The sequence below is a fragment of the Lipotes vexillifer genome, unplaced genomic scaffold (assembly GCF_000442215.2).
Source record: "Lipotes vexillifer unplaced genomic scaffold, Lipotes_vexillifer_v1.1 scaffold65, whole genome shotgun sequence".
Classification (NCBI taxonomy): Eukaryota; Metazoa; Chordata; class Mammalia; order Artiodactyla; family Lipotidae; genus Lipotes; species Lipotes vexillifer.
The window spans coordinates 1,575,886-1,589,483 of NW_006796728.1; the positions used below are offsets into that span (position 1 = coordinate 1,575,886).

The 13,598-nt window shown below is 35.5% G+C and overlaps 1 protein-coding gene across 1 annotated transcript in view; it reads right to left on the reverse strand.

Annotated features, from left to right (window-relative positions):
- The window catches only part of GBE1 (1,4-alpha-glucan branching enzyme 1), a 327,728-nt gene that overhangs the window by 46,567 nt on the left and 267,563 nt on the right, over positions 1 to 13,598 (reverse strand). The window contains exon 16 of the mRNA XM_007468908.1: positions 2,431 to 2,548. Coding sequence (XP_007468970.1) covers positions 2,431 to 2,548 — 118 coding nt within the window. The remainder of the gene's footprint in view (positions 1 to 2,430; positions 2,549 to 13,598) is intronic.

The following is a 13,598-nucleotide window of genomic DNA, read 5'->3' on the forward strand; positions in this document are numbered from 1 at the left end:
ATGACATTTTGTGGCCTTTTTTACTATATTACCAGGCTTCCCTCCCCAACAGAGCCCTCTTTGGATACATGAACCTTTAGGAAAGTTGGCTCTATGACATTTTTGCTATCTGAAACTTTCAAGACCTTTTCAGTCTAGTTCAACTGGTTCAAGTTCAGCTTTATCACAAGTGGGTGCCACTTCTCCATGACTCCTCTTTATGAGCTGTCACCTTCCCTAACCCCTCAGGGGTCTCTAACTCTTTTGGTTATTTCAGAGCTTTAAGATCATTTTCTTGTTCATTTCAGAAACTATTTGTATCAGTCTCATTTTACATGTCATAACTGAATGTTCTGACAAACTACGGCAATCGTTCTTTGGATATAGAATCCACTAGCAGCTTTGAGCCCTCCCTCTTGAAAATACATATGAATCTAGATCTCTATCTAAGCCATATCAACATAATCAACATCCCACCTCAACACACACATAGGGTAACACCTAGGCTTCCTAAGGCTACTGACTTTCCTCAGAGCTGATAATCAACAACTTAATCTTGCTCATCCCTGCTCCTTTTATTTACTTTATGCCACTGTCTTTGACATATATAATATGGCAGCTTACAAAGTAAGGTGCTGGTACCACCCTAAGAGTTGGGAATATAGTAGAAAGATGGAGGAGCCAGGGGTACCAAACAGATTCTCATGCTTGACTTTTACCCAAACTTAAAAAAAAATGAGAGAATTTACAGCAATGATAAAGCCATACATTTGTGGGATACATACTGGCCTCACATAAGTGAAACAAATCTTTCCTTTTTCTTTTTTTCCTTTTTCTTTATTGGAGTATAATTGCTTTACAATGTTGTGTTAGTTTCTGCCGCACATTGAAGTGAATCAGCCATACCCATACACACATCCGCTCCCTCTTAGACCTCCCTCCCCCCCACCATCCCACCCAACTAGGCCACCACAGAGCACCAAGCTGAGCACCCTGTGCTATACAGCAGGTTCCCACTAGCTATCTATTTTATGCATGGTAGTGTATTTATGTCAAACCTTACCTCCCAATTCATCCCACCCTCCCCTTACCCACTCCGTGTCCACATGTCCATTCTCTATGTCTGCCTTTCTATTCCTGCCCTGCAAATAGGTTCATCTGTGCCATTTTTCTAGATTCCACATACATGCGTTAATATACATTTTTTTTCTCTTTCTGACTTAAATCTTAATCCAAGACCTTTATTGTGAAACAAACAAAAAAATGCAGATCTGAGACAGAGAGAAGAGGGAAGAGGAAGAAAGAAAGATATATAACTAGTCAGGAAAAGGAAAACATACATAATGCAGATGTGGACTTGGCCATAAATTAAATGAAGAATTCCTCCAAATCTGCAGAGCTTCTAAATTCTACATTAAAATTTTTTTTATTGAGCTATAGTTGATTTATAATATTAGTTTCAGGTGTACAACATAGTGATTCAAAATTTTTATATATTATACTCCATTTATAGTTATTATAAAATATTGGCTATATTCTCTGTGCTGTACAATATATCCTGCAGCTTATTTATTTTATACATACTTTGTACTTCTTAATCCCTCCCCCTATCCTGCTGTTACCCCCTTCCCTCCCCACACTGGTAACCACTAGTTTGTTCCCTATATCTGTGACTCTATTTCTGTTTTGTTATATTCATTTGTTTGTTTATTTTTCAGATTCCACATAAGTGATAACAAACGGTATTTGTCTTTCTCTGTCTGACTTATTTCACCAAGCATAGTACCCTCCAGGTCCATCCATATTGTTGCAAATGGCAAAATTTTAATTACATTTTTAAAAGAAATTAAATTTAGTAGTCTAAAGCAATATTCTTTCATTGTGTCAACATCACAAAGTAAAAGTTAGTTAATATAATACAACACTCTCCTCAGTAATATAAGGAAACCAGAGAATTTTATAACTAGAATGAATTCAGTCATCAATAACTATATGAAAGAAAAAGATGTATATATAGATTCTTTTAAGGTGTTTTAAATTAAACTTCACTAGATAACCAATAATGTAGAAATCTGCTTAATGTAAAATATTACAGAGAAAGAAAGAACAGAAGGAAAGTAAATTGTATAAAAATAGAAATATTCATAATAGAAAGAAAACTAAAATGTGGCTTCCTCTTATTTTTTGAGAAATAATTTTTAATCCTATTAATATTCAAATTTCCTCAATTGTCAGCTAAATATCCTTTATTATTTGTTTTTCCAAAACCCAGTTCAGTCTAGCACCACACATTGCATCTATTTTTTTAGGGCAATCCTCTTTCCCTACTCTCTGCCTTGTCTCCATGTTGCTTACTTGTTGAAGAGTTGTTTCCTTGGATAAAAACACATCATTTTGAAAATACAGAATTAAATTTAAATGAAATGAAAATACCTTAAAAATCTTACTTACCAAAAGAGAATAGGGACAGTTATTATGTTCAAAAGGTTTAGAAAAGAAATCGGTATTGTGGTCCAGTCTCTGGTGTCCTCCATATTCCGCTGCATCTGAATCTAGCACAATTTTGTATGTACAACTCTTAAGGAATCACAACGGTTTAGGAGTTGAATGAGACATTATAAAACATTTCTGAGACAGAATTTAAAAGCAAGTATTTTGAAAACTGTTTAATGATGATTTGTGCTATGTTCTCATTTCTTCTCTAAGGTTTCTGAGTTTGAGTTTATCATGTTTGAAAGGGGCTTTATAGGCTGTCTAGTCCACAAACCCATGGGATCCTTGTTATCCTTTTATCACAGCTCGTCACATGATCATCCATACCTATTAATGAAGAATCTACTTTCCTCTTCATGTAACTAATTCCATTTGTTAGAAATTCTTCTCCATATTGAACAGAATTTTGATTTCTTTTTTCTTTTTTTTTTTTTTTAAATTTTATTTATTTATTTGTGGTTGTGTTGGGTCTTCGTTTCTGTGCGAGGGCTTTCTCCAGTTGCGGCAAGTGGGGGCCACTCCTCATCGCGGTGCGCGGGCCTCTCACTATCTCGGCCTCTCTTGTTGCGGAGCACAGGCTCCGGACGCGCAGGCTCAGTAATTATGGCTCACAGGGCTAGCTGCTCCGCGGCATGTGGGATCCTCCCAGACCAGGGCTCGAACCCGTGTCCCCTGCATTGGCAGGCGGACTCTCAACCACTGCGCCACCAGGGAAGCCCCAGAATTTTGATTTCTTGGGACTTTTTCTACCCAGAAAAGCCATAAAGAGTAAGTTCAAAATACAGTAATTTTCAAATATTTAACAAGAGCTATTTTGTCTCCATGTGTCCTCTGCATACATAACTAAATACTTACTAAATGTAATCCCAGAACCTTTGATCATTACTCATTTGATATGGCTTTTTACTATTTCCCCATCTCTGAATTCATTGCAGTTTGCTAGATCCTGGTTGATAAAGTGAGGAACACAGAAGAGAACTAAGGGTCCATGTGTGGTCTGAAGACCAAGTAGGCTCAGTCTTTCCCCTTGGTTACAAGCAGCATGCTTCTATTAATGCACAAGATCATGCAAACATACTATTCATCATGCCACAGGTGGATTCATGTTGCAATCATGTGATCTGCTACAACTTAACATCTGATTTTTCACAACAAGCTATTATGCATGTTAGCATTATTGTATTTATAACAAAATAACAGCTATGGTTATTATGTTCAAACTTATGCTCAGGAAGTCTAGAAATGATACTTGATTAAAAAATCCACAAGTAAATATAAATGGGTACCTAGAAATTTAAGTTTCTTCTAGCCTAAGGAGGGAGACAGATAGGTGTCCAGGTGCTTTGTATTTTCTTTTCCTCGTATATAAATATTTAATCTCAGAAACGTTTGTACCTTTTCATTACAGCTAAAGTTATCACATTTTAAGTACATGGGAAAAAAAAAAGTACATGTGGATAACAAACTATGACCATAGTTTCATGCCTAGGGGACCTCTGTTTGGGTAAGAGATGCAGATGGACGCACCACAGGAACTTTTGCTGGGAGTGGTGGCGCCATTTCAGTCAATCCAGGTCAGCCTACTCTGATGCAAATTTAGACTAATACCGTAATCAGCATGTTACTGTGTTTAAAAGAGAGGGAGAGGGAGGGGGAGAAAGATTGAGTTCAAAAGGTGACTACTGGGCACAAGCTCATTCATTCTAAAGTCACTCAGTAGAGCTGCACATGATTTGAGCGTATGGATTTATTTAATGGGGAAATACAGAGAGTGAAAATAAATCATTAGGGGCATTGTAAATAAATGAAGCATTGTGGAATGAAAGGAACTACTAACGTAAAATTTAGTTTTGTTTCTTCATCCTAGTTCATTAAATACTTGCACAGCCTTCAAAAAGCATTAAACAAAAACAAAAAGAGTACAATACAGTTTAGAGAATAATGACCTAGAATCCTTTCTAAAACACTTGAAATACAGTATCAATTATTAAATTATTGGTTAACAGCATAGATTATTGGTAGTTGTGACTGAAGACAGCAAGTATATCATGAAAAGCACCGATTCCCAACCTGTGGGTTGATAATCACTGGTCATTATGTTATAAGGGTCTCACAGAATGAGTAATTATGTTATTAAAAGGGACTGGGATGGATTCTATATGTACATTGTCTGAAGACTAAATTATGTTATTATACCCATTTGGTACTGTATTTCAAAGAATGTGCACTTTGTTGATTAATGAGATATAAATTCATTTAAAAAGTCACAGAATTTGTAGTAAGTTTTTTGATATATTTTCTCAATCAAGGATACTGAAAGAACAATTGTTATATAAGAACCAACTTTTTTTGACATTGAAAGGGGTCATCACACTGAAAATGGTTAGAATCTACTCAATCTATAATTTATAGCTATAAAGAAAAAGCTTACAAAAGCCATAAAGTTTCAAAATATCAGTTTAGACATATTTCTCTGATCTATAATTTAAAGAAAAAAATTCTGCCGTGGCCACTTTTAGAATTCCCCAGCCCTGTGTCTCTATTACCCAGGGAATACAGCCACGTCCTTTAGAAAACACATCCCTTAAACTCCAGAATTTCCAACAATTTAAAACACTAGATTAAAAGTAATGATTGTGAAAGAGCTTTATAATTGTAAATTACTACAACATACTACTCAAGTGTCAACTTAAAAAAATGCACAATGTGAGAGCTGCAAGTTAAGTTTTATTTGGGGCAAAATGAGGACTGCAGTCTGGGAGACAGCATCCCAGATAGCTCTGAGAAACTGCACCAAAGAGGCAGGGGGGAAGGTCAGTATATATGCGATTTTGGTGAAGGGGGAATACATGCAATCAAGCACATATTTTTTACAGAAGTTTTCTACTAGTCTCGTGCAGGTTACTGCTAGTCACAGGAGCAGATGTCACCATGAAGGATTTTAGCGCTTTTCTATATATGAGGAGATACAAGAATTGGGCTCATAAAATTGTTCCTGAAAATATCTAACTATCTGAAGGCCTGATCTGCCAGTTTTTCCCAGAGCACAGAGTGCCTCATTTCTGCTCTCCACCCTGAACTCCTTTCAGGGGGTGTTGAAAGTCAGCAGATGCAGCAGCTCATGATTTAAACCTTGTAGATGTAGATGGCAAAGTGCCAATGGAAAATGCCAGTTCATAGTTGACACAAAAATCAGGAAACCCCGTCTTTTAGGAACACTGCTTAGCATAAACATTTTTAAAGAGGTTATATGGGCAGTTGGATTTTTGTTTTTCTCTTCTCTCGCTCAGGCATTCCCTCACTCCCTCTTTCTCATGTATATGTGAGCACACACAAACACACACAAATACACAGACACACATATATACACACATGCACATGACGTGGGACCCACACAGCACCAATACCCCTACAAAGCCCTGTTTTCCACTAAAGAACATCCCTCTGAAAATATAACTCAGAGCCAATTTACACTTAAACTACCTTCTTCATGTGGTTTCCAGTTCCACAGTGGATAAAACAAATTTAGCAGGACATCTCAACACCTTCACATCTCTTTAATTCATAGCTACATCCCTAAACCTAGCAGACTGCCTTCTCATAATAGCTTCTCAAAACATCTTTGAAACTGATATTCAGGATGAGAATTCTGATTCACCAAGAAAGGCCAAATTACATGTCTTATTTTTTATATTCGAGGAAAGTAGGAGAAATTATTTTCCCATTCACTTAATAAATACACACAGTGTAGGAGGCACTGTACAAGATATAAAAAAAAAATGACTAAGATGTGGTTTTAGTTCACATGCAACTCATAGCCTATTAAGGGGAGATCAGAAATGAATATGAATGTCTATAAATAAAACAGAAAGCAATATGCAATGAGAGGTAGAGCCAAGGAGGGAAGGTAGGATTGACAGTCTGTAAACAAAACCTTTTGAAGGCTAGGCTAGACTGTTTTTATTTTGTAATTAAGTATGAGAACATTGAAGGGTTGTGGGAAAGGTTATGACAATCAAAAAAATTAACCTGGGGCTTCCCTGGTGGCGCAGTGGTTGAGAGTCCGCCTGTCGATGCAGGGGACACGGGTTCATGTCCCGGTCCGGGAAGATCCCATATCCCGCGGAGAGGCTAGGTCCGTGAGCCATGGCCGCTGAGCCTGCGCGTCCGGAGCCTGTGCTCCGCAACGGGAAAGGCCACAACAGTGAGAGGCCCGTGTACCGCAAAAAAAAAAAAAAAAAAAAAAAAAAAAAAACTAACCTGAAGGTTGAGGGTAGAATAGGATGAACAAAGGAAAGACTAAGTCAGAGAAACCAGCCAGGGACCTAACAATGGTTCACGGATAGTAGTATGGCTAAACTTGGATAATGCAAATGGAGAGACATACATAAACAAATGAGATTTTGGATGTGCAACTAATGGTACTCAAATGTAAGGAAACTGATGCTCAATTTGGGGAAACACTTGGGAGGGGAGAATAGTTGTGCCCAAAGACACACAGTAAGTTTAGTGGCAGAGCTGGGATGTATACACAAGTCAAATTCAGATCTAATTACCCTACTCTCCACAAGTGGATGCCTATTTTATGCCAAGAATCAGGCAAAGTGTTTTCGCAGGCAATTTCTTGTTTAATTCTAAATTTGAGATTCTAAGCATAAAGAGGTTGGAATGAACATGACATGAAGAATAAAAACAAGGAAAACAGATAAAGTGATATCCATCTGAGTGTTTAATTAAATTTAAAAGATTGGTGTTAAAGGACTCTAATTCTTAACATTACTTAAGGAGTCTGGATATCTCAGGTTTATTCCATTTGTTCTAGATCAATTTCTTGTTTAGTTGGTTCATTTGGTCACTTGATTGGGGAACAAAAATTATTGAACTGAAAACATGTACCTTGCTCAATTTGGGAAAATACAGGAGGGAAAGAATGATAGAATGATAGAATTTTTATAGAGATTTTCTTTAAAAAAAGGAGATCAAATAGATCCCTATCCATTTGGATATCATTTTAAAATATTATTTCTTCTTATTTTAAATTCAAGAGCTTCCTAAATATTTGATATATCTATCAACAGGTTGAAGTAGATAAGAAGTTTTAAGCATTATTTTATCATGTGTCCTTATATTTGAACCAAGGAAGAGCCATGTTCTGAAGACCTGTACTAATAAGATTAAAGAACAGTGAAGACATGAAGACTCTTAAATTCAATGGCTCTTCAAATACTTCAAAAGCTGCTGTGTTTGCTCAGCCACTTGATAAAGTGTCTGTTCAAAGTATAAGGATTTTGATGTAAGAAGTACTATCGTTTAAATCATTCTGCACCAAACTCACTTCACTCCTGCTGTAGAAACTAAGGAAATTTATTGTAAGGTACAAACCATGAGGTTTCAGACTGAGTGACAATAAAAGGGGTTCTCTAGTGACTAGGTGGCCATAAAGATGGCAAAGCTGGTAAGTTACCATATATCTTTAAATCTAAGACACCTTCAATTTTAAGATGAATTATTTTATACACCTCCAATAAAGAGAAAAATATCACTACCATGCTAATCACTGTAAGACACATCCCAATTGAAGACATGTTAAAATGTGAAAAAAATGTACATTTAGAATATATGAATTTGGTATGTTATTTTTAGATCTGATTCTTTAATCAACCCACCCATAGTATTATGATTGCAATAACTTTTGGGAGTTAAGTGACCCCAGGAGAGAGAATCTGTATCAAAGGCAGAAAACAGTAGGTACGAAATTCTAAGGAACTGTGAACAAACATCTGGCAGTATAAGAACAGGTGGTAGAAAACAAAAATAATTTCATGTTTTTAACAGTCTAAAGATAACCACCCAGCACAGGACTTCCCTCAGTGTTCTAACATAATGCTCCCCTTTCTATGTTTCATGAATTGAATTTTATTTATTGCCAGCCACAATTCACAAAATCTTAGGTTATGGCTGTATAGCGTCTCAAATAGATCTGTCTCTCTATTTTATAAATATAGTTAAATTATACCTCATTTATTGTCCTGAACCACAGAAATGGTCATAAATGACAACCTTTAGTTGCTCTCTTTGCTCTCTTTCCAAATACAGAAGTAGCAAAAACTTGTGATGTGTTGCTGTATGTTTTATGAATGTATATGTGTGTTAGAGTGAGGCAGGTGTGTGTGTGTGTGTGTGTGTGTATCTGATTTATGCATTTCTATCTTTAGCTCTGTCATCTAGAATATACGATGATTTAAAAATTCACCAATGGAGGGCTTCCCTGGTGGCACAGTGGTTGAGAGTCCGCCTGCTGATGCAGTGGACATGGGTTCGTACCCCAGTCCGGGAAGATCCCACGTGCCACGGAGCAGCTGGGCCCGGGAGCCATGGCCACTGAGCCTGCGTGTCCGGAGCCTGTGCTCTGCAACGGGAGAGGCCACAACAATGAGAGGCACGCATACCGCAAAAAAAAAAAAAAAAAAAAAATTCACCAATGGAAATGGAAATGATATTTTCATTATTTGTTTGAAACTATTATAGGGCGATGGACATTTATGAGTATATTACTTTCAATAGATAATATCCATTTAGCTCTTTGCTCTACCTACCTAACTTTAATTTTAAAAAAACTCCCCCAGTATTATAATATTTCTAAAATAAAATTGAGGGTAAAATAAAAATAAATAGGAAATTTACTACTGAATGTAGTCAAAGTATATTTTAAATATAATGAAAGGCAAGTGGAACTTCCCTTTAAGGGTACAATATATTTTTTAAAATTTTTATTAGTTCACATTAAAATTTTATTGTCCTTGAAAAAAGCAACAACTTGAATGCATGAGCTACACGTGCATTCAAGTTTGTGAACAGTTTTCACTAAAAGTTTAAATGACAACCACGTGTTTTAATTAAGTGCAAAACAAAAGTATATTTCTAGTATAATTTAGAATGTGCTTGTTTCATCAGTAGGTTTCTGATTTTAGCCTAAAAAATAAACTCCAATTCCTGCAAGCTTTCTTCCTTAACTATACATTCTTAGAAACTGTACAATGCAGAATAACAATAAAGTAAACTCAAAGGATGAGGGGCTCAAATATAATCTACCATGTTAATTAATGGATTGCTATGCTTTTTGAAATGCATTTTCAAGCAAATTATTAGTTCATTCTTAGGTACCAAATTGAATAATATAAAATATTGAGCACTACATATTTCTCTATGCAAATAGAAATATTATTCTAAATACTTTACAGAATTCTTTGACTAACCTAATTAGGAACTTTTCTTTGTCCTAGAAGATTATATAACTTGAACTAAAAAATGTCACTGTTTCTCAGTAACTCAAGAAAGGAAAATAAGGAAAAAATATGCCCACACTTCTAGACTAACCTCCCTCTAAAATTGTTGGTCTTTGTCTGTGCCATTAAAGATTATTACCCAAACAACTTATAAATTATTTGATGAAGCAATAGCAATTATTTAGAACTGCAAAAGAAAAAACAACCGATTTTTATACATCTTTTAAACACATACTTTGTCATCAAAATGAGTTTTGACCATGCAGATGCAACATTTTTTACAAACATATTGTGCTTGTGCTTTTGAACTCAAAATAATTTTGACATAGGCTATAAAGAAACGTCTTCACCCAAACTTACTCTAATACATCCTTTAATAGAGTCCTATGCAATGTATATATAAATGGAAAATATAATTGGAAACTTCAAAATTCCTGAAAAATAATGACAATTAGCGTAAGTAAGCATCATCTAAGCTATTTCATGCAGACAGACAAGAATAGGAGAAAGCATCCTAAAACAGTAAAATACAGTGGGTGCATGGCTTTGGGGTCCAACAACTGCATTCTAAACCCGATTCTGCCAATTATCAACTGTGTGTCTTCCAGCAAGTTACTGAATTTCCTGGAGGCTCAGTTTCTCACTGGTAAAATGGAGGTAATATATCAGAGGGTTGCTGTGAGGATTCACAGAAGCAATGTACATCAAGTGCTTAACACAGTGCCCAGTGCTGGGAAAAATGCTCAAGTTATTAGCTGCTCTTTATATAATTATTATAGACCCTGGACCATTTAAACTGCTGTCTAAAGTGATGAAAAATGTAAAAGTAGGTCGATTTACTTTCTTACTTTTTACACCCAACTTGGCCTTTGCTTCCTTTGTGACCTTTTTTTCCATTCCTTTCTCCCATGTCTTTGTTCTCACTAGAATCTAAACACTTTTCCTGTTATTTAAACAAGCTGAACATTGAAGTTTGATTGGACAGTACATTGAACTATTTGAGGACTACACACTTTTTAAAATTTTATGAATTTTTTTTTTTTTTTTGCGGTACGCGGGCCTCTCACTGTTGTGGCCTCTCCCGTTGCGGAGCACAGGCTCTGGACGTGCAGGCTCAGCGGCCATGGCTCACTGGCCCAGTCGCTCTGCGGCGTGTGGGATCTTCCCGGACCGGGGCACGAACCCGTGTCCCCTGCATCGGCAGGCGGACTCTCGACTACTGCGCCACGAGGGAAGCCCTAAAATTTTATGAATTTTTAAAAATGCTCCTCATGCTTCTGAGAAAGATTGAGAAGCCTACTCTGAACATCCTAACTGAAAATTAAACACTTCCCCACCCGCTCTTGCATTTGTCCTGATTTTTCAACACAGCATTATCAACTTTTATCATCCTATAAATTTAATTATTATATTTTCTCTCTTCCTTTAATTAAAATAAACCTCTATAAGAAAAATATGTCTTTCCCCATCCCCCCTCTTCCCCTCTACCTGGGACCTAGATTAGTACCTGGAATATTTATTGAGTGGATCTTCTTTTCATTATTTTCCTACGGCAGTATCCTCCTTGGGTTTTGATCTATGCATGCTCTTGTTAAACTTTAAGAAATAATTTAACACTACTTTAGTCATAAAGAACAACCTTGATTTTCTTCCCTCATTTTATAGAGTTAATATTCCAGATCCGTACAATGTAACTTCTAACACAATCCCATTTCATTATCTATAAAGTTTTACTTGGACATTTTAAAAGATTTTTTTTCCTTCTTTTTGGAACAGTCACAACAGTTAAACAGATGCATGTCAGCTTGAAGCAATTAATTCTCAAGTGAATAACTCTGATTGGTATGAGCCCTGGAGACAGACATTTTATATAATTCTTAGTTGAAGTGGATAAATGATTACATGTTTACTAAAGTCGACATATACTCAAAGACTTGTATTATCAACTTGACTGGTTAGCCTTCTTTATACAGATGACTGAAGTTAAGCATTGAACATCAAAATGACTGTGAAAAATCATATATACATGATTTTATACATAATTTGGCAAGGCCGGGATATGCACTTAGGTACAATATTTTCTACACTCTACCACCATCTGCCAGTTATATCTACAAAGTAAATGAACATTAAAATACTTAAACATTTGAAAGCTTATTCTTTTAGTGTTGGTAGTAGAAACATCCTTTTTCTTTATTTGAAGTCAAAATTTATTAGGAGTAATGTATAGTCTACATTCTTCTTTCTCTTTTAACTTTTAAGACCAAATAGAAAATCTAATACTTTAGGGCTTATTCAGTGCTTCAGAAAGGTAAATGAGAAGGGGCTGAGCTAGCTTTCCTTGAGAAACTGTCAAGTAAAACTTACAGGAGTATGTGTATATGTGTGTGTGTGTGTGTGCGCACATGCATCATTACTCCCAGTCATTCCTGAGCACTTCTCGGCACCCAGTCAGTAACTATCAAAACTTTACCTAGGTTGATGATTGTGAGGAAAAATATTCAAAGTAAATATTTCTCCGCAGGCACCAAAAAAACTGAGTGAGAGAGCTTTAAACACACATACACATGTGATTGTTAATATATATATTTTCCAGGGGTGTAATAAATCTAGTATAGTAGTTTACAATCATCTTGAAAACAATCATATTGGTTTAATCTTACTAGGTAGATGTGGAAAAGAATTACACAAGAAAAGAGTAAAGCTGCTAAGTTATTTCTGAAAAGTGCATTTTTGTACAATTCAAAACAAAATGAACCAATGTTTTGGCTATGATAGTCAAATATAAAGATGATTTACGTAATTGAAATGAGCAAAAATTCTGGCACATTTTGGATCAAATTCTATGTAGACTTAATTATTTATTTGTATAGTTATTTCACAAATGTTGAGTTTTATTTAGACTATCCAAATATTATTAAAATTCCAAAGTGATGTGACTACTATGGTCATAAAAGAGTTAACCAAATCCAGTAAGACAATTCTGTATATCCCTTAGGTAAGTTGTCTGAAGCTGTCAACAAACAAAATATCACCAGGAATAAATTTCCTACATTCAAAATTATTAAGGCAAGAAAAGGAAATATATACAATTAAATGAAAGAAAGCTGATGATAGCAGGACACTTCTCTTTCACCTCTTTGTAAAGAGTTCTTTATTCTATGGGATTTTTAGTCCCCAGACACTTTATCCTCTAACATCCTTCAGCACCTAGCATGACACTTTCCCAATCTGCACTTGAAGCTGAAATATACTTAGATTTATATCCTGGTTTAACAAATATTTGAGCAGTCATCTATTTCCTTAAAAAATCATTTTACCCCTTTAAAGTGAATATGTTTATTTTAAAATACTCCAGCTATATTGATCTGTGTTTGTGTCAGAAACTAGGACAGTGTAACACTGCAAAAAATGACATTTAGTCAGAGACACCATTAACTTCTACAAAGAGAAGCAGAGAAAACAAATAAAATTATAAGTAGTTAGTGAGACACACTTTACCTTTTTAATGGTGTTTCTACAGGGCAACAAAAGGTGAATTATCTGGTGCCCAAGTAAAAAACTGTGCTGAACTTACAGGAACTAGACTTAAATCACATTTATTCACTTACTAAGAATATGATCTTGTGAAAGTTATAAATCTTTCTAATGCTTATATTTAATTTGAGGGTAAAAATACTTGCCTGACCCCATCACTAAGATGATGCGAGGGCAAGATGAGTCAATATAAATAAAAGTATTCATACACTGTCAAGTGTTATGCAATTTAACTTTTGGTACTAATTTGGAAACCATCTCTAAAATACATCTGATCCAACCAATTCTATTTAATTGAATAGA